At 49.9% G+C, this 27,735-nt stretch overlaps 1 protein-coding gene across 1 annotated transcript in view; it reads right to left on the bottom strand.

Moving 5' to 3' along the window:
* Positions 1-602: 602 nt before the first annotated feature.
* The window catches only part of LOC309358381 (sodium/potassium-transporting ATPase subunit alpha-2), a 44,718-nt gene continuing 17,585 nt past the window's right edge, over positions 603-27,735 (bottom strand). Inside the window, exons 6-23 of the mRNA XM_081891368.1 lie at positions 27,269-27,403; positions 25,778-25,895; positions 23,244-23,512; positions 21,851-22,049; positions 20,487-20,596; positions 19,641-19,775; positions 17,325-17,514; positions 15,852-16,027; positions 14,432-14,568; positions 13,955-14,105; positions 12,722-12,890; positions 12,222-12,376; positions 11,320-11,443; positions 9,395-9,540; positions 7,184-7,314; positions 5,004-5,105; positions 2,797-2,888; positions 603-719 (exon numbers count right to left, since the gene is read on the bottom strand). Coding sequence (XP_081747494.1) covers positions 691-719; positions 2,797-2,888; positions 5,004-5,105; positions 7,184-7,314; positions 9,395-9,540; positions 11,320-11,443; positions 12,222-12,376; positions 12,722-12,890; positions 13,955-14,105; positions 14,432-14,568; positions 15,852-16,027; positions 17,325-17,514; positions 19,641-19,775; positions 20,487-20,596; positions 21,851-22,049; positions 23,244-23,512; positions 25,778-25,895; positions 27,269-27,403 — 2,568 coding nt within the window. The 3' untranslated portion in view covers positions 603-690. The remainder of the gene's footprint in view (positions 720-2,796; positions 2,889-5,003; positions 5,106-7,183; positions 7,315-9,394; positions 9,541-11,319; positions 11,444-12,221; positions 12,377-12,721; positions 12,891-13,954; positions 14,106-14,431; positions 14,569-15,851; positions 16,028-17,324; positions 17,515-19,640; positions 19,776-20,486; positions 20,597-21,850; positions 22,050-23,243; positions 23,513-25,777; positions 25,896-27,268; positions 27,404-27,735) is intronic.

Here is a 27,735-nt window from a genome sequence, read left to right as displayed (position 1 = left end):
CTTAAGGCCAGTGATGCCTCGGCTGGGGCTATTTTTAACCCTCGCTGCAGCACTTGGCCAGGGACAGCTGCTGTTATTTTAATCAGCCACAAATGCCGCCCCGGGGCCCTGCAGCTTAAGTGAGCTCTGACACTATTTCGGCCCTTTCTGCTGATCCAGAGTCTTATTTTTATACCGGCTGCCCAGATCCCCTTTCTGTGCCATTAGCACCTGGGGCAGTTAGGAACGGGTCTGGGGCCAACGGCAGCTGGCAGGCGGGGCGGGGCGGGGGGTGGGGCGAAGGCGCACGCTGCTCTGCATTCACCTGGGATACAGCTAGCCTGCCCAGGGAACGGAACCAGGAGCTGTGATTGCTGCGTTGCATGGGGTTGGGATAGAGGACCTTTGGGGGTCCCTTGCAACTCTACGATTCGATGAGCTCCCCACCCACTGGGTTTCAACAGGCCGGTCGCTGTGGCCCCAAACACGACACCCGCCAGATTATTTTGATTTGCCCCCGCAGCCCCCACTTCCAACCATGCAAGAGGTGTGAGACTCCCCGCTTTTCCTGGCCCCACAAGGGTCTCCTCCTCCGAAGGGACAGCAAGGGGCCAGGCCTGGAGAACAGGTTAAATTAACTTTTATTGCCTCTTTCTGACTACATTGTCTGGCTTTCGACTACAGGTTGTAAGGAGGGGGGGCGTTCTGCCTTTAGTAGTAGGTCTCCTTTTCCACCCAGCCTGTGAAAGGAAGAGGGAGGAGAGAGAGAGAGAGTTAGTGTGTGTGGAATAATAATAATAATAATAATAATAATAATAATAATAATAATAATAATAATTTATACCCCGCCCATCTGGCCGGGTTTCTCCAGCCACTCTGGGCGGCTTCCAATAGAATATTAAAATACAATAACCTATTAAACATGAAACCGTCTGGAACAGACGGTTGAGTTGGGAAAAGATACACTTGCATGAGAACATGAGGAGAGTGTTGCAGCGGCTGGATCAGGCCAAAAAGCCCCTGAGAATCCAGGAATCGAGATAGACTGCCTCTGGACCTGGAGGCTCCATAGGAACATCCGAAGAGCCGCTGGATCAGGCCCAAGGGAGACTCCTGCTCCCACAGAGGCCAACCAGCGGGAAACCCACTGGCAGGATCTGAGGGCAACAACACCTCTCCATTTGTGTCCCCCCATTATCTTGATTTTCAGGGCAGACTGCCACTGGGCCTGGAGGTTCTGCTGCCACAGGAGCCCCCCATAGGGAGTGCCTGGCTGCTGGATCAAGCCAACTTGAGGTGTGATGGCCTGGGATTCAGACTCGGATGTTGAACCTGAGGGATCCCAGCCTGCACAGGATTCCCCGCCTCCAGAACCAGCTGAGCCGGGGCTGGGGCCTGAGCCTGAAGGGTCCTCACCTGTGCTGGATCCTCAGGTGCAGGCACCAGCTGAGTCTGCTCTGGCTCCTGAGGTGATGGAGGACCCATTGCCTGCAGGTGCTCCACTCCCAGCCCCGTCAGGGGAAGCTGAGGTTGCCTCTGGGTCCAGTAACCCTCCAGCCTCTCCTGAGCTGCAGAGGCTCAGGGCAGAGAGGCGGAGGGAACTAAGTTCCCACCTGAGGACTGCTCACCTCCAGGCCAGGAGAGGCGGGTCACCTGAGGATCGGGGCCGCCCTATGCCTTGGGGCAGGTAAAAGCCGGCCAGCCCCAGTCTAGGTTGCGGGAGCAACATTGTTGGTTGCCAGTTCCTGCCTGAACCCTGTCCTGCGTTCCTGCCTGAGCTCCTGACCCGCCCTGGCTCCCGGCTTGTGTGATAGGAATTTTATGGTCTTAGATCCATGGTAATATTCCTAAGTGTACCAACCAAGCACATACATAGATCAGCACAGGAAGGCCAACCTGGAACCATTTTGATTCCTAAACTGACCCAATCTTTTCTCTGCAAGGTCAGACTGGAAAAGCCTCCCCATTGTCTTTTCCTTCGCAAAATATTGTCTTAAGGGTATGTCTGTGTATGAATAGGGTGAGCCTGTGACCTGGCTCAGGAACTAAGTATTTATCATTACGAAAGACTGGCCAGGCTCCCCAGGCAATCCAATCAAGTGACCATTCAACAGGTAACCTGCCAGATAGGAGGTAAACAACAACAGGAGAAAAACAATATTCAAATGTTCTGTTTTAGACCGCCTTTTCTGTGATGTAGGTGTGAGGTATCTGAGGGGTGGTCTTAGGTTACACCCCTTCTGTGATGTATGTATGATGTTTCTGGGGGTGGTCTTGATCTACAGGGTGGCAGTTTCAAAAGTCTTTATAAGGCCTTGCGCACCATTTTTCTGGGTTCCTCCTCTCTCCTGCGTGTGAGGGGAGTACCCTGTTGCAACAGATCAATATCAGGCTTACTAGCTGCTTTGCTTCTCAATATTCTCTGGTTTGCCTCTGTTATTCTCTCCTACCAATAGGGAACCTATGTAAGGACTCTATATGGGCTCTTGGATACCCCATAAGGGGGAAAAGGGCAATTTTTGGTTACAACACTTGCATGCCTGTTCCTGACTTCACCCGACTCCCTGCCCTGCACCCAACTTCAGCTACTACGGACTGCCTCCACGTTGCACCTTTGACCACGGACCCGACTTGGACCTCGCCTCTCAGGTAACCCATGGGACCAGCACATGAGCGTTCCCTCTGGTCATTTGCCCATCGGAGCCTAAGACGGGGGTCCATCCAGTCCGGCCTCCCATTTTCACGTCGGCCAACCAGGGGGCCCCGAGGGAAGCCCTGCACATCCTTTTTGGGTGGGGGGTCCAGAACGACACTCACCGCCAGGGTAGCGGCGTATGAGGAGCTTCCTGACTTCGTCGTAGATGAAAATGAGGAGGCTGTACGGGAAAGCGCAGAACCACCAGGTCACTCTGGAGAGGAGAGAGGGAGGGAGTGAAGCACTTTGGTTTTTTCCCCCAAATGCTTTTTATTGAGTTTTCTTTAACATACACAAACAAAATAAATACTCTAAAATTCAACAATCATATGTCTACTTATTTTCAAAACGCTCTATCGCGCACAGACTTCCCTCCCTCCCTTCAACAGGCTTTCATACTGAATTTTCTCTTTCTTCGCAGGATATTAGTAGCACATCGCAAAATTTATTTTAATCCTACTACAGTCTTTAAACTTCTACAGTTATTACCTATATATTCCATTCATTTTTGAACTTTGTTTCCTCTTGGTTATGGATCCTGTGGATCAGTTTTGCTAATTCTACATATTCAACCATTTTTGTCTGCCCCCCCCTCCATTAGTGTTGGTATTTTCGGAGTTTTCCACTTTTGGGCTACTAAGATTCTGGCGGCAGTCGTAGCGTACATAAATAGTCTCTGATCTGCTTTTCTTATTTCATCTCCTATCAACCCCAGCAAAAAGGCTTCCGGTTTTTTGGGGGGAAGGTATATTTAAACAGTTTTTTCAATTCGTTATAAATCATATCCCATTTTTTGAATTTTTTGAATTTTTTTTTGAAGTGACTCAGGGAGCCTTCCTCCCCCCTCCCCCTCCCCCAGCCCCTAATCATCTTTCGATGCCATCACTATCTCAGCCTGGGACCCTCGTACCTACAGGACCACCTCTCCTGGTATGCCCCGTGGAGGACCTTAAGGTCCACAAATGACAACATTTTGGAGGTCCCAAGTCGCAAGGTGGTTAGATTGGTCTCAACTAGGGCCAGGGCCTTTTCAGTACTGGCCCCGACTTGGTGGAACGCTCTGTCACAAGAGACCAGGGCTCTGCGGGACTTGACATCTTTCCGCAGGGCCTGCAAGACAGAGCTGTTCCGCCTGGCCTTTGGTTTGGACTCAGTCTGACCCTTATGTTTCCCTCCCCTTACGGTCTTGATCTATGGGCTACTTTTAAAACGAGGCTGCATTTTAAATTGCATTTTAACCTGTATTTTAAATTGGGTTGTCCCCCCCCCTCTTTTCCCCCTATTATGTTTTTACAGTGATTTTATTTTATTGGTGTTAGCCGCCCTGAGTTTGGCTCTGGCCGGGGAGGGCAGGGTACAAATAATAATAATAATAATAATAATAATAATAATCTCCTGCGAGAGGGAGTTCCACAGTTCCACTGGACACAGGATGGAGAAGGACTTTCTTTTCTCTGCCCTGAGACTTCCATCCTTCAGCTTCCATGGGCGCTTGTGAGTTCCAGTGTTATCACGAGAGACGGAGAGGAGCTTTTCTTTCTGCTTTCTCCTGATCAGCAGCTGCCAAGCTGCCCCCTCCTGGCGCTGAGGCCTTGCCAGATCCTGGCAGATGGGGCCGCCTCAAGAACTTGGCTCTTAAAGGGATTAGTGGGCAGAAGTGGGCCCAGCCAAGGATTTAGCTCCTGAGCGCAGTGCAGGACGGGAGACGGGCAAATCTGCCAGTTTCCAAAGCCTCTCACTTTCTCCTCCGGCCAATCTTAAAATTCAGCTCCCTCCACATCAGTTTGTGAATTTTCCACGGGAATTCGTTACCACTTCTGCGCAAATTTCTCCGAAACTTTTTTTGTGGTGAGGCTCATTTGGCAACGAGGGGGAACGAGCCTTTTAGTGCCGTCATCAGCCTGGCCCTGTGGAACTCCCTGCCACTAGAGATTAAGCAGGCATGCCTTCCGTCTTTAACATCTTAAATGCCGGCTGAAAACATTTTCTATTGCTCCAGGACCTAACGCGGGTGCTTAGAGTAAGAAGATATCTTCCCACGATTGTTCATTGATATCTGTTGTTAATTTTTAAAAAATGGATTTTATTGTGTGGTTTTGCATTTTAAACCACTTGGAGGCATTTTTTGATGACGGAGTGGTATACGAATATTTGTGCAAATAAATAAATAAATAAATAAATAAATAAATAAATAAATAAATAAATAAATAAATAAAAATGGGCTCTAGTAAACCCCACAAGCCTGAGCTCTGCTCTAGAGAGTGCTAAGGGGCAGAGACAAAGCCCCCCCCCCCGATCCAACCCCCCCAGGTCTGGACAGGGAGCTTACTTGAGTGGGTACATGCGCAAAGCCACCCCCATCCCAGGGCAGTAGGAGAGGAAAGCGGCCAAGGCTGTCTCTTCCAGGAGGCCGAAGATCAGGATCTTGTTCCTGGAGGGAAAAAGAGAGAGGAGGGTGGGGTGGGGGTCACAAGGAAGGAGCTCAGGAGGACTGAGGACCACTAGGGCCTGCTCCGCCCTCCAGCTTGCTCCTGCTCACATCGTGTAGGGACAACGCAGGAAGCTGCCTGAAGCCCCAAAGACCTTCCTTGGCTGCTGCCGGTCAGTGCAGGCCATCCTGAGCTCGATGCATAGCAAGGGTGTGACTCAGGAGAAGGCAGTTTCCTATGGATGGGCACCTGCTAGGAGTGCTTTAGCTGCAAGTCCTGCATTGCAGGGGGTGGACTGGATAACATTGGGGTCCCTTACAACTTCACAGTTCTAGGTATCTATGATCAGGGATTAGTTGGCTATGAACCAGGGTCAAAAAAGGAAAGGTACAGGACAAAAGTGGCTCTTTGGGTTAAACCACAGAGCCTAGGACTTGCTGATCACCAGGTCGGCGGTTCGAATCCCCACGACGGGGTGAGCTCCCGTTGCTCGGTCCCTGCTCCTGCCCACCTAGCAGTTCAAAAGCACGTCAAAGTGAAGGGGATAAATAGGTACCACTCCGGCGGTAAGGTAAACGGCATTTCCATGCGCTGTTCTGGCTTAGTCCTGCTGGCCACATGACCCGGAAGCTGTACGCCGGCTCCCTCGGCCAGTAATGCGAGATGAGCACCACAACCCCAAAGTCGGCCACGGCTGGACTTAATGGTCAGGGGTCCCTTTACCCTTTACCTAAAGGACCCCTGGATGGTTAAGTCCAGTCAAAGGCAACTATGGGGTTGCAGCGCTCATCTCGCTTTCAGACCAAGGGATCCGGTGTTTGTTCGCAGACAGCTTTCCAGGTATGTGGCCAGCAGGACTAAACCACCTCTGGCACAACAGGACGCCGTGATGGAAACCAGAGCGCACGGAAACACCGTTTACCTTCCCACCACAGCGGTACCTATTTACCGTATTTTTCGTCCTATGGGACACACTTTTTCCCCTCCAAAAATGAAGGGGAAATGTGTGTGCGTCCTATGGGGCGAATGCAGGCTTTTGCTGAAGCCTGGAGACCGAGGGGGGTCGGTGCGCACCAACCCCTCTCCCTCTCCAGGCTTCAGGAAGCTATCTGCAAGCTGTGGGAGAGCTGTGCGAAGCTCTTCCACGGCTTGCAGATAGCAGCCTGTTCTGGGGGCTGGGGTCAGGGGAAGCTCAGGCTCCCCCCGCCCCAGCCCCGCACCTGGGGAAAAAATAATTTCCCCTCCTTTATTTCCCCCCCAAAAAACTAGGTGCATCCTATGGGCCGGTGTGCCTTATGGGGCGAAAAATACGGTATCTATTTGCACTGGTGTGCTTTTAACTGCTAGGTTGGCAGGAGCAGGGACCGAGCAACGGGAGCTCACCCCGTCACGGGGATTCGAACCGCCAACCTTCTGATCGGCAAGCCCAAGAGGCTCAGTGATTTAACCCACAGTGCCACCCGCGTCCCCTTTGAAAGATACAACACCCTGAGTTTTTGCTCTCAGATGTGCTATATTAATTTAGGGTGTTTAAAGATTTGTGGCTGAAATGAATGTGAGGAGCAAAATAGTGCTTGGGTGGGGACGAAGCATGGGGCTGCCTCTGCTGTCTGGCAAACACTTGTATCAGAACAAGTTTTGAGAAGATTCTTTACTGTCATTAAAAAGGTTAAGGGACCCCTGACTATTAGGTCCAGTCGTGGCCGACTCTGGGGTTGCGGCGCTCATCTCGCTTTATTGGCTGAGAGAGCTGGTGTACAGCTTCCGGGTCATGTGGCCAGCAGGACTAAGCTGCTTCTGGAGAACCAGAGCAGCGAACGGAAACACCGTTGACCTTCCCGCCAGAGCGGTACCTATTTATCTACTTGCACTTTGAGGTGCTTTTGAACTGCTAGGTTGGCAGGAGCAGGGACTGAGCAATGGGAGCTCACCCCATTGTGGAGATTTGAACCGCCGACCTTCTGATCGGCAAGTCCTAGGCTCTGGGGTTTAACCCACAGCGCCCCCCGCATCCCAGGAGAGGTACATGGAACCTCCAAGTTCAGAGGCGTATCTATTTTTGGGTGGGGCAGCAACTTACTTCATGCCTTGCTGGAAGACCGAGTTCCTCCTGGTCTTGCAGATGATGAGGTCGGCCCACTGCACCACCACGATGCTGGCGAAGAAGGCCGTGTGGCAGGTGAACTCCACCACCTTCCGCTGCTCGTAGGTCTGCAGGGAGAGAAAGAACCACAGAACTGTGGGCTCACCTGGTTCAAACTCCCCCTGCAATGCAGGAAGCACAGCTCAAAAACACCCGTTGGGGGGCCACCCCACTCTCTCTCCAAAGAGGATAGAGCAATAAAACCATTACGACAAAAAAAGCACAACCATGATTTAAAACTTTCAAAAAGTTAAAAATAACCACAGACAAAAAACAGATTAAAACACACCATCGGATTTCTGTACATCTGGACAGGCTTAAACAAAAATATTTCTAGCAGGTGACAAGAAGAGTAGAGGGAAGGCACCTGCCTGGTCATCTTCATCATCATCATCATTTATTTATACGCTGCCCTTCCCGGTTCAGAAAACCGGGCTCAGGGCGGCCAACAACAAATTTAAAACACTTGATTGATGCTACAAAAAACAGCATAAAATACGGTATAAAATGCGAATAACAATAAATTCAGGATTCAAAAATCAATTTAGGGGGAAAGTCCATCTAATAAACATTAGATGATCCCCAGGGCTAGCTGGCTGAATTAGTCCTATTTGGGCCAGTGAGGAGACCAGGGGAGAATTAGCTGTGGGATCCCAGAGCGGGGAATCTTCATAAAAAGGGACGGAAGGGGAATCAGGCTAAGTTCCAATTGAAAGCCAGGTGGAATAGCTCTGTTTTACTTTTTTTTTAAGAATATTTTTTTATTAACCGACCAATCACATCAAATCAAACCAAATTACATAAATTCCAAATTACACAGCCGAATTTTAAATTTTTGTTGGGGGTACCCATATTTCAAGTTCCGAAGGGGATCCAATCAACTTCTTGCTTCTTACTGCTGTTTTAATGTCCACAGATCTAACCTTATGATGGTCACAGTACTATCCAGTCCTTTCTTATTATTTTTCCACATCTCTTGTTGTTATTTTCATATATTTTTCCTTTCTCTTTGTGACCTCTGATAGTCTCCGCAAGCTGGTTAGAACAGTTTGTAATCCTGCGTGGATATTTTTTTTTTTTATCCAGTAGCCATATCCAGACGTTTTCCATATAAGATCACTTCCATACATCAAAACAGTCTTAGCGTCATTAATCTTCACCAATCTGCCTCCTTTCTCAAAACCTCTGAGGAGATTCACCAGGAATGCAGTCTGAAAACAAATCCTTTCTTCTTCCCGGCTATAAATCCTTTGGCAAGATGGCAACTCCGAATTAATTGCTGCGCCATTCCAAAAGCTCTTATTGCTTCTCGGTCTCCATAAAGCATACTTTTGGTTAAAGTTTATCTCCACACAGACCTTAATCATCCTGCTTGGGTCAGTTCAACCGACGGTTCTAATGAGGAGGGGTTCTTGTAAATCACATAGAACGAAAGTAAAAAAGGTCCCCCCCCCCATTCAGCCCCGTTGTCAACATACCCCGCCTTTGGTGTATCTTCATCGTAAAATATTCCTCTTTCTCCAGCCCGCCGTCTTCTTTCGCAGAGATCACTTAAATTAGCAGACTTCACTCCCCTTCTTCACTTGAAATATGTGAATTTGCTTCTTTTGTAATTAATTATTCCAAATTGCTGCAACTAGTGCGCGATCAGAGACAGCGCCCAGGAGAGCCGAGGTCCACACGGGGGCATTCTGCCTAGGGCCCTCACCCCCTTCTTTCGAATTAGGGGGTGATTTATGGGCACAGCAGGCAAGGGCAGTGTTCCCCATTTCCTTGGGGCAACAAGGGAGGCGGCCTACTCCCATAACAGCCTCTTAATTACCTCGTGTGGGTCGGAGAGATGGTATTGTCGGCCATCTTCCAATGCGCCCCTAGTGGCCCCCCATAGCTCTGTTTTACAGTCCCTGCAGAAAGAGGTTAAATCCTGCAGGGCCCTGGTCTCCTAGGACAGAGCATTCCACCAGGTTGGAGCCATCACTGAGAAGGCCCTGGCCCTGGGGGAGGATAGTCTGACTTCCTTAGGGCCTGGGACCTCTAAACTATGATGTCAATGCTGCTTTATTAAAAGAAAAAAATCTTAAAAATGAGGAAGAGGGATGATGTTGCATCTCCATGCAGAGTCCCCCTCAACAAGGGCTCCCCACTCACCCACTCCTGCCCATAGCTGTCTTCCAGGTCGTTTTTGGAGCGGTCGTCCCAGTCCAAGCGGATGCCCAGCAAGGTGGAGGGGAGGAAGCCATTTTCAGCCAGGATGACAAAATAAGTGAAGAAGCCCCCAAGGGCCTGGATCATACCTGGGGGGAGAGGGAGGGGGAGAGGGAGGGAGAGAGTCATTCCTCCTGAGGGGCACCTGAGCACAGCTCTGCCAGCAGGAAGAGCAAGGAGACCTCAAGGGCTGGCCTGCAACTTCTGGGCCAGGGCAGAATGTGCTGGAGGGGAAGACGGAGGCGGGAGGAGAGAGAGAGGCTGTCTGGGTTTGCCATGGGGTGGGCGGTGGGGGGAGGGTTCTTTGCACCTGCCTCCCCATAGCAAGCCCTAGGGACCCTGAGTATTTTTCACAAGAAAAATATACAGTGGTATCTCGGGTTAAGTACTTAATTCATTCTGGAGGTCTGTTCTTAACCTGAATCTGTTCTTAACCTGAAGCACCACTTTAGCTAATGGGGCCTCCTGCTGCCGCCGCCCGATTTCTGTTCTCATCCTGAAGCAAAGTTCTTAACCCAAGGTACTATTTCTGGGTTAGTGGAATCTGTAACCTGAAGCGTATGTAACCTGAAGCATCTGTAACCCGAGGTACCACTGTAAAAACAAATCATTAAGCGAATTCAAGTTAATAAAGGAACTCGAAAGGGATGGACAAGTTTTTGGCTAGGCATAAAATAGTGTGTGTGTGTGTGTGTGGTGGGTGGTCTGTGTGTATGGAAGCTCATGGAATCACAGAACTATAGATTTGGAAGGGACTCCAACAGTCATCTCTGCAATGTAAAGATAAAGGTAAAGGTAAAGGGACTCTTGACCATTAGGTCCAGTGGTGGCCAACTCTGGGGTTGCGACGCTCATCTCGCTTTGCTGGCCAAGGGAGCCGGCGTACAGCTTCCGGGTCATGTGGCCAGCAGGACCAAGCCGCTTCTGGCGAACAAGATCAGCGCACAGAAACGCCGTTTACCTTCCCGTTGGAGCGGTACCTTGACGTGCTTTCAAACTGCTAGGTTGGCAGGAGCAGGGACTGAGCAACGGGAGCTCACCCTGTTGTGGGGATTCGAACCGCCGACCTTCTGATCGGCAAGTCCTAGGCTCTGTGGTTTAACCCAAAGCACCACTCACATCCTTTTCCCCTGCAATGTACAAATCAGCTAAATTACAGCCTGCGAAGGTGGCATTCAGCTTTGGGGCTCCTTTCGGGTGTGAAGTCATCAGACTCTCTTTTTCTTGACCTACCCTATTTTGCTTAAATGTTGATAGATACCAAATTAACAGCTTGGTCATAGTGTTACATTCTAGTGATATTATGCTTTTTATTACATAATGTTGTTGTATTACTGGCGGCTGTGTCTGTCTCTGCAGTGCCCCATCTGCAATATTGATTTAGGACAGTGGTTCCAAAGTGGTGATCTGCTGACCTCAGTGGGGTGGTCTGTGGCTACCACAGAGATATCAATTTCCCCCCCAAAAAGTATGGCGTCCATGGCTTGGCTTTTAAAAAACAGGGGGTCTGCAACGCTTAGCTAATTGGGAACCACTGATTTATGACATTCATACCTCGCCCTTTCCCCTCCAAGGAGCTCAAGGTGATGTGTGTGGTTCTCCCCCCTTCCTCATTTAGTCCCCACAACAACCTGGTGAGGTAGGTTAGGGTAAGAGAGGCAGTGACTGGCCAAGTTCACACCCAGGAAACTGCAGGGCCGAGTGGGGATTCAAACCCAGGTCTCTCCCTGGTGCTAGTCCTATACTCTAACCACAGTGGCATGGTGGCATCTACAGCGCTTCCCCCGGACCTCCCCTTCTGATTCCCCAATCTGTGGGCTGACAACTGGGTGCTTTGTGCCAGGCTGCTGGCGGTGGGAGCCCCTCACCGATCTGCCCGTAGGCCATGCTGATGAGACGCTCGTTCACCAGCTTGTCCGTCTTGGGGTTCCTCGGCTGCCTCTTCATGATGTCGCTCTCCGCAGCCTCGTAAGCCAGGGAGATGGCCGGCACCTAAGGGAGAAGGAGCGGCAGGGTGCGGATTTCAGTGGGGCAGCAAGAACTGGAAGCAGAAATAAGGCTGGGGAGGGGGTCCAGCTCCATTTCCCCACCCTTAATATTTTGGGGATGATCCCCATGTTTGTGGGAGAGGTGCTCTTTACTGAAAACCCACACAGGGTTTTTTCCAAGGTCGGCATTTGAGCAGGATCTTGCCCACCGCCCGAACCTCTGAAAGCTCTAGGGTTCAATTTCAGAGTTTTGTGGGCGACTGGAATGAGCTACTATGAAATGTATGTGGGAATGTTCAGGGGTGCAGGAGAGGATATATTGTTTGATTAGAGCCTTTCTGACTTGTGTAAACAAGTTCACAATTTAGCAGAGTAACATTCCCCCTTTTAAACTCGCAGCGGATGAGTTTGCTCAGGCTCACTAAAGCTTCTATAATAACTGTCCTGTATCAGCTTCAGGGTCATGTGGCCAGCATGACTAAGCCGCTTCTGGCGAAACCAGAGCAGCGCACGGAAACGCCGTTTACCTTCCCACTGGAGCGGTACCTATTTATCTACTTGCACTTTGACGTGCTTTCAAACTGCTAGGTTGACAGGAGCAGGGACTGAGCAATGGGAGCTCACCCCGGCGCGGGGATTTGAACCGCCGACCTTCTGATCAGCAAGTCCTAGGCTCTGTGGTTTAACCCACAGTGCCACCTGCATCCAATGTAGCATAAGATTTTGTTTAAATGCAACCTTCTTTGTCTCCTGCCCCCTCCCTGGGCCCTGGTGACGCTCACCATGTCGGTGCCCAGGTCGATGCAGAGGATGGTGACGGTGCCCAGGGGAAGAGGGATGTTGGCGATGATGAAGAGCAGGAAAGGGGTGATCTCTGGAATGTTGCTGGTCAGGGTGTAGGCAATGGATTTCTTCAGGTTGTCAAAGATCAGGCGACCTGCCGGGCAGAGGATGGAGGCGCCGGTCGTTTGTTTGTTTCATAAAATTTCTACACCTCTTAATTGCAAAAACAAACAAACCACCGTCAAAGTGGTCTACAGTGATAACGAAATAATAAAATCACCAGTAAAAGCAGCTCTTTAAAACATTCAAAAGACAAAATCAGCGACCAACTAAAAATGAATGAAAACATACCCCAGCAATTCTACATGCCTGGGCAGGCTTGCCTAAACTAAACTGATAAATCAGTTTAGTAGGCACATATGGGGTGAGGGGGTTAGAGGGATGGGCGATGGAGGGGCGGCAGGGCCTCCTGGCTCGACTCGGCGCCCCTTCCACCCACCTTCCTCCACCCCTGTAACGATGGAGGCGAAGTTGTCGTCCAGGAGGATCATGTCCGCAGCCTGCTTGGAGACGTCGGAGCCAGCGATTCCCATGGCGATGCCAATGTCGGCTTTCTTCAAGGCGGGCGAGTCGTTCACCCCGTCCCCGGTCACGGCCACAATGGCCCCCTGAAGAATGGGAGGGGGGAAGACGTTGGGAGAAGGTGCAGAATGATAGGATCTACAGTGTCTGGTGTATGTGGTAGATGTGTGGGAAAGTGGCTCAGGAAGCACTGACCCAAATATTATTGTTATTATTCTTGTTGCTATTATTGTTATTACAGTGGACACTCGGGTTGCGAACGTGATCTGTGCGGGATGCACACTTGCAACCCGCTGCATTCACAACCTGCATCTGCACACACACGGGTTGCAATTCGGTGCTTCTGTGCATGCACAAAGCGCAATTTAGCACTTTTGCGCATGTGCGACCCCCAAAACCCGGAAGTAACCCGTTCTGGTACTTCTGTGTTTCAGCGGGTCCGTAACCCGAAAAAACGCAACCTGAAGCATCTGTAACCTGAGGTATGACTGTATTATTACTATTATTACTATTATTACTATTACTATTATTATTATTATTATTAAAATTCGTATGCACCCTTCAACTGAAGATCACAGGGCAGTTCATAAAATGAAAATGCAAAATGAGACCACAAAATACCTAATCAAACAGAAACAAATCAATAACCCTCTTTTCACAAATGCATTTAAAAGGCCAATGATTGTTTAATCAGCCAACGGCCAGGTGACGGAGACATGTTTCCGCCTGGCACCTAAAGATATGTGGGGAGGGGGCCAAGGAAGTCTCACTGAGAGAGCATTCCACAAACGGGGGGCCACCACAAAAAAGGCCCATTCTCATGTTGCCACTCTCCTGACCTCTTGTATAGGAGGCACATGAAGAAAGGCCTCCAATGATCATTGCAGGGTCATATAAAGCAACCCCTAGGGAAAATGTTTCTAAATGTCCGGCTTTCCTCAATCTTTTCACAGGAGAGAATATTCACTTGAAGCTGAAACCTGTCATGAGTTCTCTTCTACTAGTATCCAGGTCCCCAGGCTCGTAACAGCAAGGTCCTGGAAGGACTCAGAGCGGGTTCCCTTTGCAAATTGGCAAATTTCATAGGTAAACAATAAAATAAAATTATTGTGTACCTGGCAAAAGACGAAAACAAGAGCATCTGCCTCACCTGCCTCTGGCAACCTTCCACGATGATGAGCTTCTGCTGCGGGGAGGTGCGGGCAAAGACGATCTCCGTGTGGTTCTTGAGGATCTCGTCCAGCTGCTCAGAGGTCATGTCTTTGAGGTCCGATCCGTGGACCACACAAGCCTTGGCTTCCCTGCGAGGAGAGGGGGCCAGGGAGGAGGAGGAGGAGGAGGAGGAGGAGGAGGAAGAAGAGTCAAAGCGGCTAACAATCTCCTTTCCCTTCCTCCCCCACAACAAACACTCTGTGAGGTGAGTGGGGCTGGTCACCCCAGGTCACCCAGCAGCTGCAGGTGGAGGAGCGGAGACGCGAACCCGGTTCCCCAGATTACAAGACTACCACTCTTAACCACTACACCACACTGGCTCTCCACATTGGCGAAGGAAGCCCATGAGATACATGGCTGGAGGAGGCCAGGAGGGGAAGCGTGGGGCTGCCCAGGGACGGAAGTGCAGGCCTACCTGGGGTTGACCTGGTTGACGGGGATGTTGAGGCGGTCAGCGATGTCCTCCACCGTCTCGTTACCCTCAGAGATGATGCCCACGCCCTTGGCAATGGCCTTGGCGGTGATGGGGTGGTCGCCGGTCACCATAATCACCTGGGGGAACAGGGGCAGAGACAGCAATCAGGACAAAACCCTCATCCAGTGGAGCCAAAGGTTGGAAGATTCAGAAGAGATAAAGTGTATGGTTATCAGATTTTCTTCAATGAATCCGGGGACACTTTTTTGGGGGGGGGAAGCTGAGTAGCAACAGGGAGTCAGTGGTGGGGATGGTGAGGCAAAAGACCCTGGGCCCAAGCACACATACATATTGTATAAAAAACAACAACATTCACAATGGCCGGCCGGACGCGACTCCCGAGCCTCCCCCGATCAGTCAAAACAAAGGGGGAAGGGGGCAGGAGATTGGGGGAGGCTTGGAAGTCACGGGCAGTTGGCGAGCCATTGCCCAGGGTTTTTTAAAAAATAAATTTTATTAGTATTTTCCACACAACAACAAAACCAGAAATATCAAAAAATAACAATACACAACACACAAAAACCAACATTCGAAAACTAAAGAAAGGAACAACAACTAAAAAAACAAACAACCCCCCCCCCACAAATCCATATCTTACAAGTTAAAACTATAAACACTAAAACAACAAGACATTGACTTCCACCAATCCCACAGAACCTCCTTTATCTCTCATTGTGTCTTCCTGTTTTCCTTATCATCTCTGTCCTAGCATCTAAATATAAATCCCTGTGAAGTTAATGTCTCACAGGGTGCGAAAGAAGGGCTTTTCACCTTGCCCAGCAGAGAAACTGTGTGCCTTGCGGCCCTCCTGGGCAATGGCGCGCTGCCCGCCCATGACTCCCAAGCCTTCCCCAATCTTCCCCCTTCCCCCTTTCTATTAACAGATCAGGGGATTCAGGAGTCGTGGCCGTTTGGCCGTTGGTAGCGCAGTTGGCTCTGGCTGGCTTCAGGAGCTGCTCGCGGACGTGGTTCCCGCCATTTTTCCTCTCCGGAAGTCTCCATATGATGTGTTGCACACAAGACACATCACACGGCAGTGAGCAGCTCCTGAAGCCAGCCAGAGCCAACTGCGCTACCAGGCTGGCTCCAGGCTGCTGAGACTTCCACTGCCACATTTCCCGGGGACAGATTTGCAAATCTGGGGACATTCCGGGGACGGAATTTGTCCGGGGACAGATCTGCAAATCCGTCTGGTAACCCTAAAGTCAAGTCCTCCTTCTGTCACAAGAGGCAGTGGTGGCCAACAACCAAGTGGGGGATTCACCCCCTCGTCTCCCAGGTCTTAGTCCGGTTCTCTGGGGCGTATGGGGTGGGGAGCAGGAGGGCAGAAGACGGAGCCCGTCTCCCCAGCATGGCTGACCTTAATCCCGGCGCTCCGGCACTTCCCCACGGCATCCGGCACGGCGGCCCGAGGGGGGTCAATCATGGACATGAGCCCCACAAAGCAGAGGTTGCTGGTGGGGAAGTTGACTTCGTCCGCGTCAAACTTGAAGCCTCGGGGGAACTGGTCTTCGGGGAGGTTGTAATGGCAGAAACCTGTGGGATTGCGGAGATGGACGGAGGGAGAGTGAGACCCCAAGAACTCGCCCCCTCTGCTCCCCAACACAGAGAAAGCTCCATTGCCAGCAGCCCAGCCCACCTCATAGCCCCTTCCCCCTCTGCATCTGTTTCCACTGAGCTGCAGTTTGCCTTTGGGCAATAAAACAATCTTATTTGTCTTGATGTCAACAGTGGCGGGGTTTTTTATGTAATTAAATACGTTATGGTTACATTATTGTTGTGTTATTATGCACCCTTTGTTTGAGTGCAAAGGAATAACTTCCCGATGGCAAGAGCTGTTCAACAGCGGAATGGGCTAAACAAAGGCTGGACAGCCACCTGTCAGGGATCCTTCTTTAATAATAATAATAATAATAATAATAATAATAATAATAATAATTTATTATTTATACCCCACCCATCTGGGTGGCTTCCAATCGAGTGTTAAAAACAATACAGCATTCTTTAGCTGTGATTCCTCCATTGCAGGGAGCTGGTCTGGATTACCAACACTACAATTCTATGAAACGCAATGCAGGGGAAAATACTGTATTTTTTCGCTCTATGACGCACTTTTCCCCTCCTAAAAAGTAAGGGGAAATGTGTGTGCATCTTATAGAGCGAATGAAGGTGGGAGGCTCTGCTCAGTGCTCCCTTTAAAGAGCCGCGTGGAGCGTGTGTTCGGCTCTTGGGAGCTTTTCCCCGAAGAGGGAGAACAGCTGCCCTTCTCCCTCCTTGGGGAAAAGCCCCCAAGAGCCGCACACATGCTTCACGCGGCTCTTTAAAGGGAGCGCGGCTCTTGGGGGAGCATTCATCCCACTGCCCTGCAGAGGCTTCGTGCGGCTATCCCATAAGCCAGAACAGCAAGAGGCTATCCCAGAAGCCAGATCCCTCTTGCTGTTCTGGCTTCTGGGATTCAGAATATTTTTTTGTTTTGTTTTCCTCCTCCAAAAACTAGGTGCATCTTATGGTATGGTGCGTCTTATAGAGAGAAAAATACAGCAATCAATGACTTATTGTTTGAATTTGAAAACAACAACAGCGAAGGCTGGTTGTATCCAGTAGAATGATTTCTGTTCCCGGCATAGAACAAAGGAGCAAATGCTGGCAATTTCTGCCACAATTTCCCGGAGCAATAGTGCAACATGGTGTCAGAAGTTGCAGTGAGTTTCTAAAGTCTCACAATAGTCATCACACTCCATTTGAGAGATCCACAGGCATTCATCATGTGCTTTCTTTGCCTTGCCAGGCACTCTCACTCCCAAGCCCCCCCCCCCTTTCCCAGCCTCCTCACCCAGCACTCTCTCGCCCAGCCCCCCCAGCTCAAGGTAGGCGTTCTGGAAGGCGTCCCGCATCTCCTCGTCGAGAGGCACCTCCTGGCCTTGCAAGAGGATGTTGGAGCAGCGGTCGAGGATCCTCTCAGGGGCTCCCTTCATCACCAGGACGTAGCCGTTGGGCTTGTCTTCCAGCTCATGGATGGAGAGCTGAGGAAGAGAGATATCTGAGCGGAGGTCTGTTCTGAAGCCAAAGGGGCTCTTGGGTGGCCAAATGCCAGGGATTCCTTAGTTGGGGTTCCTGAATAAAACTTTTATTTGTAAAAGGATTTCTATCCCATTGTTTATATACAGTGGACGCTCGGCTTGCGAATGTGATTCAGCGCTTCTGCGCATGTGCGAGCGCCGAAATCCGGAAGTAACCCATTCCGGTACTTCTGGGTTTCGGCTCACCTGTATCCCAAAAACAAGCAACCTGAGCATCTGTAACCCGAGGTATGACTGTACTGAAATATTAGGGCACTGTGCAGATTTAAAAACAGTACAAAGCAATCGGTAAAATGAGTGGTCCAAAAGAGAGAGGCTCAGACAGGCCTGTTGGCCAAAAAAGGCACTTGGGAGATGTCTGAAAGTCAAAAGCAAGAGGATGTCTGCCGCCCCTCTGCGTGGGAGCAGCAACACTCCTCTGGCACACAGGGGACAACCAGCAGAGCTCCTCTGGACGGCGTCCGTGATGCCCTTTGTCACTGCCGTGAAATATGTGCCCGTGCTCCTGCTGCACTTCAGCATTTAAATAAATAATATTTTTATTTATTTATACCCCGCCTTTCTGGGTTCAGAAAACCGGGCACAGGGCGGCCAACAACAAATTTAAGACACTTAATCGATGCAACAAAAAAAAAGCATAAAATACAGCATAAAACGCGAATAACAATACATTCAGGATTCAAAAATCAATTTAGGGGGAAAGCCCATCTAATAAACATTAGATGATTGCCAGGGCTACCTGGCTGAATTGGTCCTACTTGGGCCAGCGAGGAGGCCAGGGGAGAATGAGCTGTGGGATCCCAGAGCGGGGAAGCTTCATAAAAGGGGAGGGGGAGGGAAGGAAGGAAGGGGAATAAAAGATCAGGCTAACTTCAAATGGAAAGCCAGGCGGAATAGCTCTGTCTTACAGGCCCGGCAGAAGGAGGTTAAATCCTGCAGGGCCCTGCTCTCCTGGGACAGAGCATTGCACCAGGTTGGAGCCATCACTGAGAAGGCCCTGGTCCTGGTGGAGGATAGTCCGACTTCCTTTGAGCATAGAGTTTTCCCAGAGTGAAAACACAGTTCCAGGTGGCTCTTAAAAGCCCAGGGAGGAGAACCCGGCTTCCTCCTGGCTTCAGAGGCGGTGGCTGTGCAAGGAACGCCGCCTCAGCTCTTCCTCTCAGGCTGAATCCAGGAGACGAAAATGCATGTGTGAACTGAAGATTGGGGGGGAGTCTTTCTTGCTGGCCCTGACCCCCCCTCTGCCATTAAGCCGAGCTCTGGCCCCCTCTAGCGGACCCTCACAGCCATTTCACTCATAGCACTGGGTTGAATGAACAGATTTGGAATTAACGGGAGAAATCCCAGTTTGAAAAAGGGGCGTCATTATTCTGATCTTGTTTCATGGAGCTTTTCCTAGTCTCTGCCTTTGGGGACTGACCCCTCTGAGCTCCAAGGCAAAGCAAAGACTTGCTTTAGTAACTTACAAACTTCATTTTCTAAAATGCTGTTCAGTCCAAAGGTCCCTGCAGTGGCTTAGGGGGCTTCCTAATTTTAAAAAATGCCAATACCCAGCAGTATAATAACAGGGGCAGAGGCAATAAAATTGGGAAACTGTGAAAACCACCTGTAGCCCCAAGGATACGGAGACTGTGACAGCCCCCCACCCACCCCCATGTGTCCAGTGTGAGGTAGGTTAGGCTGAGAGAGTGGGGGCTGCCCCCCCCAAGGTCACAAACCAGTGAGCTTCATGACCAAGGGGGATTCGAACCCGCATCTTCCCCAAGTCCTAGCCTAACACTCTAACCCAGCAAAAATTTTCAGCCGGGGGCCGGTCCACTGTCCATCAGACCTTGTGGGGGGCCAGACTATATATTTTTTTTGGGGGGTGGACGAATTCCTATGCCCCACAAATAACCCAGAGATGTATTTTAAATAAAAGGACACATTCTACTCATTTAAAAACACCCTGATTCCCAGACCGTCCGCAGGCCGGATTGAGAAGGTGATTGGGCCGGATCCGGCCCCCGGGCCTTAGTTTGCCGACCCATGCTCTAACCACTGCACCACCACTGCCAGACACGCCCAACCTGGTATTTGTTGGTGGAGTTGAAAGGGATCTCCGTCACTTTGGGGTTCCTGTCGCGCATCTTCTTGACGGACCCACAGGAGAGCTCGATGCATTTCAGGAGGGCGGACTCTGAGGCGTCCCCAGCCGTGTCCCTCTGGCAGAGAGAGAGGGGGCAAAGGAAGGAAGGAAGGGGGTCAGGGGAGGAAGTCTACTGCCCCCCACACTGGGGTCTGGAGGGAAATGTCCTCTTTTGGCTCCACATGCAGGGGGGCAATTGGAAACAAGAGGGTGAGTAAGGGGTCGGTGAGGTCTTAGCCCCATCTACACCACTCATGCAAAGAGCTACCACCCCACTTTAAACAGTTTATGGCTTCCTCCAAAGATTCCTGGGAACTGTAGCTTGTTCAGAGTGCAGAGAGTCATTAAGAAACTCCCCCCATTCCACCTCCCAGCGCTATAATTCCCAGAGTGGCTCAATAGCCAACTCTTCTTCCCAGGGAACTCTGGGAACTATAGAGCCACATTCACATTTAAAGCGCTATTATACCACTTTAGCCAGTCATGGCTTTCTGCAAAGACTCTCTGGGAACTGTAGTTCATTAAGGGTGCAGAGAGCCTTAGGAAATTGAAATAAATTGAAATGGAAATACTTTATTGTCACTTGTACAACTTGTATGCAGTGAGATTACACGGAGCTCAGATCCGCAGCATATGAACGTGCCGCCATCTTGGAATGGAAGATGAGACCCCAGAGCTACAATTCCCAGGGTGGTTTAACAATCGGTTAAACCTTGTGGGCGCTACCGAGTTCTTCCCAGGTTTTCTGGAGGCTGAATCCGACCTCCCTCTGCTGCCCTCCCTGTACCTTAGAGATGGGGACCTTATCCTGCCCTGCTCTGAAGACGGCCCGGTTGCAGAGTCCGGCGATCCGGGCCAGGGCCGTCCACGTGGGCGAGCGCTTGTCAAACGTGGCTCCTGGGGGGAGAGAACCGGGGGGGGGGTCAGAGTTAATTGAAGAGCGCAGTATGGCAGGGGTGGGGGGCTGATACTGTGAGCAGGTACCACTTTGGTCCTCAGACAGGTGGTAACAATTAGTCCCCAAAGCATAGCTGCCAACTTTTCCCTTTTCTTGCGAGGAATCCTATTTGGAATAAGGGAATTTCCCTTAAGAAAAGGGAAAAGTTGACAGCTATGCCCCAAAGTGGGGGCGTGGGATGGGGCTGCCTGGCTGCCAGCATCCCCCCCCCATAAATATTTCAGTCAACCTGTGGGGGAGGGAGAGAACACACTGTTTTAGACTGGGGGAGGCTTCCAACAAAATATTAAAATACAGTAATACATCAAACATTGAAAGCTTCCCTAAACAAGGCTGTCTTCTAAAAGTTCCCTTAACAGATGTCTTCTAAAAGTTTGGTAGTTGTTTTTCTCTTTGACACCTGCTGGGAGGGTGTTCCACAGGGCAGGTGCCACCACCAAGAAGGCCCTCTGCCTGGTTCCCTGAAACTTGGCTTCTCGCAATGAGGGAACCGCCAGAAGGCCTTGGCGCTGGACCTCAGTGTCCGGGCAGAACGATGGGGGAGGAGACGCTCCTTCAGATATACTGGACCGAGGCCGTTTAGGGCTTTAAAGGTCAGCACCAACACTTTGAATTGTGCTCGGAAACGTACTGGGAGCCAATGTAGGTCTTTCAAGACTGGTGTTATGTGGTCTCGGCGGCCGCCCCCAGTCACCAGTCTGGCTGCCTCATTCTGGATTAATTGCAGTTTCTGGGTCACCTTCAAAGGTGCATTGCAGTAGTCCAAGAGGGAGATAACCAGAGCATGCACCACTCTGGCCAGACAGTCTGCGGGCAGCGAAGGTCTCATCCTGCGTACCAGATGGAGCTGATAAACAGCTGCCCTGGACACAGATTTAACCTGTGCCTCCATGGACAGCTGTGAGTTCAGAACGACTCCCAGGCTGCGCACCTGGTCCTTCAGGGGCACAGTTACCCCATTCCGCACCAGGGAGTCCTCCACACCTGCCCACCCCCTGCCCCCAAAACAGTACTTCTGTCTTGTCAGGTTTCAACCTCAATCTGTTAGCTGCCATCCATCCTCCAACCACCTACAGACACTCTGATTTGAAACCTGGGGTGTCACAGGGGCACCCTGGACCAAGTCCCCTCCCACTCTGCTTCCCAGCAGCAGCTCTTTCCCCCCATGTGCCCTCCCCCTGCCCCCCGCTCACCGGACTGGTCCTCGGTGGTGTCTGCCTCGTGGATCTGGTTGTCGAACCACATGTGGGCCACGGTCATGCGGTTCTGGGTGAGGGTCCCCGTCTTGTCAGAGCAGATGGTGGAGGTGGAGCCCAGCGTCTCCACGGCCTCCAGGTTCTTCACCAGGCAGTTCTTGCGGGCCATGCGCTTGGCGGTCAGGGTCAAGCACACCTTCCGGGCGGCGGGGAGAGGGTCAAGCAAGGATTGAAAAAAGGGAGAGTCTTCACAGTGGCCAACCAGTGCCCCTTTGGGGAAACCCACAAGCGGGATCTGAGCACCAAAGCCCTTTTCCCTCCTTTGTTTTCCAGCCACTGGTTTTTGGAAGCATATCCTGCCTCCTTCCTGGGAACATTCCTCTAGGGCAGGTTTGGGGAAACATTTTACACCCCTCCAGATACAGTGGAACCTCGGTTTAAGAACTGTCCTGTTTAAGAATGATTCAGTTTACAAACTCCGCAAAACCGAAGTACAGTGCTCCCTCTGGTTGCGAACAGGATCCGTTCCGGAGGCCCGTTCGCAACATGAAAAGAATGCAACCCACAGCAGCGCATATGCGCACGCACGGGTTGCGATTCGCCGCTTCTGTGCATGCGCGTGGCGTCATTTTAGCTTCTGCACATGCACGGGCGTCGAAACCAGGAAGTAACCGTTTCCGGTACTTCCGGGTCGCCGCGGGACGTAACTTGAAAGAACATAACATGAGGCATGACTGTAGTGTCCCGGTTTGTGAACTTTACCTCAGTCCAAGAACGGAATCCGAACGGTGGAATGGCACTGGTGGCGGGAGGCCTCATTAGGGAAAGTGTGACTCGGTTGAAGAATGCTTTTTGTTTAAGAACGGACTTCCAGAACGGATTAAGTTCATAAACCGAGGTACCACTGGCAGAGGAACGGGGGTGCAGAGGGAGTGGACCGCCCCCGGCACCACTATTCCAGGAGGATGCCATCGCAGTGGCCCCCCTGACACATGCTGCACACCCTACCGGGAGCCAGGTGCCATGCCCTCAGAGATGGGGCGCCCCTGTGGCCAGTGCGCCATGCCCTCGCAGGCGGCGTACCATGCCCCTGGTGCATGCGTCATACCCTCTGGGGGTGCCAGCCATGCCCCCGCCTGCTCTCCAGCATGCAGCTTTGCCACTGTATATTGTTGCCCTCCTTTTCCACAGCCCCCCAGCGCCCCACAGAACCTAGTTCTGAGCATAGCTGTCAACCTTCCCTTTTTTGTGGGACACCCCCTAATTCCAGCACTGCTTCCCGCTGCTATCCCAGATTGTTAGATATCCCGTAGACTGTCTCTGGGACAGGGGAGGCTGCTGATCCCTTATTTTCAAATCCGAAAGTTGGCAGCTATGGCTCTGAGCCTACCGTGACGGTTGCCAGCAGTCCTTCGGGGACGTTGGCCACGATGATGCCAATGAGAAAGATGACGCCCTCCAGCCAGGTGTAGCCCAGGATGAGGGAGAGGATGAAGAAGGAGAGGCCCAGGAAGACGGCCACCCCCGTGATGATGCGGATGAAGTGCTCGATCTCCATGGCAATGGGGGTGCGGCCCACCTCCAGGCCGGACGCCAGGGAGGCAATGCGGCCCATCACAGTCCGGTCCCCGGTCGAGATGACGATGCCCCGGGCGGTGCCTGCGCAGGACAGGAGGGAAAGGGAAGGGGGTTATTTTCCCCCTCCAAATCGGGGAGAGGTTGCTGGTTCCTGGGGCGTCCCTGGCACCTGTGTTCCTCAGGTGAACCTGGGATCTGGGCGCCACAGCTCCTTCACGCAGCACGTGGTTAAACTGTGGAACTCCCTGCCACAGGATCCTTTAAAGAAGGATTGGACAAACTCAGGGAGGAGGAGGCTATTGATGGCTAGCTATACTCTGCCTCAACCATCAGAGGCAGTGATGCTTCTGAATACAGGAAGAGGGTAGTAATAATAATAATAATAATAATAATAATAATAATAATAATAATAATTTATTTGCACTTTGCCCATCTGGCTGGGTTTCCCCAGCCACTCTGGGCGGCTTCCAACAGAGATTAAAAATACATAAAACATTAATCATTAAAAACTTCCCAAAACACTAAAACTTCCCTTCCCTAAAAACTTTGTTTCTCTTTCACTTCTGTTGTGCTTGAATCCTGCATGCAGGGCTCCCTTTGGGGCCTTTTCTCAGGACAGGATCCTGGGCTAGTTGGGCCCCCTTTGGCCTGATCCAGAAGCCGGACTCCTAAGATTTTATGGAACCTCCAGCTCCAGAGGCAGTCTATCCGCATCCCTGGGTTCTTTGGGGCTTTTTGGCCTGAACCTGAAGCCAGACTCTCTTTATATTCCTATGTTCCAGGCATGCCTGGTTCCTGGGTTGCTCAGGTAAACCTGAGATTCTGATCCTGTGGGGGAATATCAGCCAGGAAGGAAGAATGTTCAGACCACAAAAACAATGGTTCTTGTATTTTAAATGTGAGGTGATCTTTCTCTTTCTCTTTTTTATTCCTTCCCCTCCTTTGTTTCTCTTTCACTCCTTTCTTCACTAAATTTGCATATAGATAGATAGATGATAGATAGATAGATAGATGATAGATAGATAGATAGATAGATGATAGATAGATAGATAGATAGATAGATAGATAGATAGATGATAGATAGATAGATATAGATATATATGTACATATTTTTCGCTCCATAAGACACACTTTTTCTTTCCTAAAAAGTAAGGGGAAATGTCTGTGCGTCTTATGGAGCAAATGTGTGGTCCCTGGAGCCGAATTGCCCAGGGGAGAAAAGCAGATCATGGGAAGGGAGTGTTGAAACAAAGCTGCTAATCCGCAAGAGATCGGGGAGCGAGATAAGGGATGCTAGCAATTTAGGAGGCTGCCTGGGAGGGAGGAGAAGAAGAAGTGTGCATGCACACGAAAGCTCATACCAAGAACTAACTTAGTTGGTCTTTAAGGTGCTACTGGAAAGAATTTTTTTGTTTTGGGAGGGAGGAGGTAAAGACAGCGAACTATCAAAGGGGGGAAACAGGAAAACTAAAGCAATAAGGAGAGAAATTAGAAGAAAAGGAGGAGCAAAAAACTGCTCCACCTAAGGAAAAGACACTAAGGCAAACAAGAGGGAAGGGAGTGTTGAAAGGAAGCAGCTGATCGGCAAGCGATCGGGGAGAGAGATAAGGGACGCTATAGATAAAGGAGGCTGCCTGGGAGGCGGGAGGTAAAAGCCCATGGATCCTCAGGATTTTTGCATTGGGTCACCCCAAATTCACCATCAGATTACATAGCATGTCCATGGCTACAGCCTGCACCAAAAAAATCACGCACCCACTGTTTCGTGGGGCCGCAATGGCGCAAAAACGTGGTTACAAAGCATGGATCCACATGGATTCTCAGGATTTTTGCATTGGGTCACCCCAAACTCAACGTCAAATCACATGTCTGTGGCCACAGCATGAACCACAAAAATCATACATCAACTGTTTCGTTCAGAATACTTTTTTCCTTGTTTTCCTCCTCTAAAAATTAGGTGCGTCTTATGGTCAGGTACGTCTTATGGGGCGAAAAATACGGTATGTGTTTGTGTGTGTATACATATATATGTAAATTCCTTCATTAGATTTGCATATATGTGTGTGTGTGTGTGTGTGTGTGTGTGTGTGTGTGTATGTGTCCACTCTGCTATTGGATCAATTTTGACACAAACTAGCAAACAAATAGATGAATTATTGAATGAATAAGCTGGGCAGGGTCTGGGTGCAATTCAGCGTTTCATGGGGAATGGCCGGGGACGGTGGAGGCAGCGATTCCCGCAGCCTGGCAGCAAAGATGATGATGCCCAGGTCAGACCTTCCCGGGGGGGGTGAGGTGGGTCCGGTCTCTGCTTTTCCTCGCCCCCCTCCCTCCTTGCCCTTTCACCTTCCACGCAGTTGGTGGAGAAGAAGCAGATGTTCCGGGTCTCCAGCGGGTTCTCGTGGGTGAACTCCGGAGAACGGGTCTGTGGTTCCGACTCGCCCGTCAGGGAGGAGTTATCCACCTGCACGAGACAACAGAGAAAGCTGCACGATGTGGGGGGTTTGTGTATTTTCCCGAACATATTTATCGGCTGGTTTTATATCCTGCTCCTCCTTCCATGAGAGCAACATATGCATTTATTTTCTTCTTATATATAATAACAATTTTTATTTGTTTTCAATTGCAAGAATCCCATAATAGCCTCATTATAACAATGCCAAATTATAATACAATTACTAATACCAATCATTCTGATGCCAAATTATATCATTTACGTGGCCCTACCACGTGCTAGAATTGATGGCTTGATGATTTAATTGATTTCCGCATTTTGCAGGGTGTGCGACTAGATGAGTCTCACTTCCAACTCTGCAGTTCTATGATTCTATATTTTGCAGCTCACTGCTGGGCCTTCCAGGGTGGATTTGATTTAAATCAAATCAATTTAAATCACGATTTAAATCACTAGTCAGTAAGACTTGATTTAAGTCTTCTTTTTTTACAGAAAGACTCATTTTTGCTGGTATAATCTTAATATTTACAACCAGAGGAAGGTTTCATTTTTGGAATAATAAATATTCAGAGTAGTTTTTACAGTTATATCAAAAATTATTGATTTGGTTATACTATTAGAAATACATAGACAGGTAATTATTAAACTATTGTGAGGTTTAAGAAGTTAACTGTTTATATTTGAACAACTTTTCTGCTGTACTTGATTGGAAGGAGAAAAATAATCATTTCCTTAATAGCAATTCAAACCATTTATTTAACTAAAACAATAACATTATAGCATAATATATATATATAGTCATACCTCAGGTTACAGATGCTTCAGGTTGTGTTTTTTTGGGTTACGGACCCGCCGAAACCCGGAAGTACCGGAACGGGTTACTTCTGGGTTTCGGCAGTTGCACATGTGCAGAAACGCTAAATGGCGCTTTGCACATGAGTGGTGAATCGCAACCTGCGCATGCGTGGACGTGCCGCTTTGGGTTGCAAACGTGCCTCCTGCACAGATCATGTTCACCTGAGTGTGCACTGTGTGTGTGTGTATATATATATGTGTGTGTGTGTGTATATATATGTGTGTGTGTATATATGTGTGTGTGTGTATATATGTGTGTGTGTGTGTGTGTGTGTATACACACACATAAACCTTAGACTGAGTTTTAGCACACATGAAAAACTTAAAACAAATCCTTACTTCCTGATGAATAGCCTTTGAACTATAATGTAACTTAAATAGAAAACTAGAAAGATTTTTCCTCCAAAAGCATTTTATTTTAAAAATCTGATTTTAAAAAATAAATCTAAATTATTATTTTTTAAATCATGGATTTTTATCCCCCCTGGGGCCTTCCCTCGTGCCATTTCCCTCTCGGCCGCCCTCACCTTGCAGCCATGCGAGGAGATGATTCTGAGGTCTGCAGGAACCCGGTCTCCCCCTTTCACCTCCACTAGGTCCCCGACCACCACGTTCTCCGCATTGATCTGGTTCTTCTCCCCTTCCCGGATCACCAGGGCTTGCTGTGGGCACAAGATGGTGTTAATCCTGTGGGTCAGTGGTAGCCAACCTTTTTGTGGCCACGCCCCACCTAAGCCTCTCTAAAATCCTGACATGTCATTCTTATTATTCAAAAAGTGAGCTCCTGTTCACGTGGAAGAAGCCTAAAGGGCCATTCACTGTGAATAACTCATTCTTGAATTGCTGCCCTTTAAAAATCAAATTGCCCCCCTGTGGGGTGTGTGCCCCACATCAGGAACCAGGGCTGTAGGTGAATGCCATTCAGGGGTGCTCCGTCCATCCTGTACTTGACCCACAAGTTTACACCTTTTTAAAGCACAAAACGTTGTTAACG

This window comes from Podarcis melisellensis (assembly GCF_964234715.1).
Source record: "Podarcis melisellensis genome assembly, chromosome: 16".
Taxonomy (NCBI): domain Eukaryota; kingdom Metazoa; phylum Chordata; class Lepidosauria; order Squamata; family Lacertidae; genus Podarcis; species Podarcis melisellensis.
Note: the sequence above shows the minus strand (reverse complement) of the source record. Positions and strands in the feature narration are given on the sequence as shown.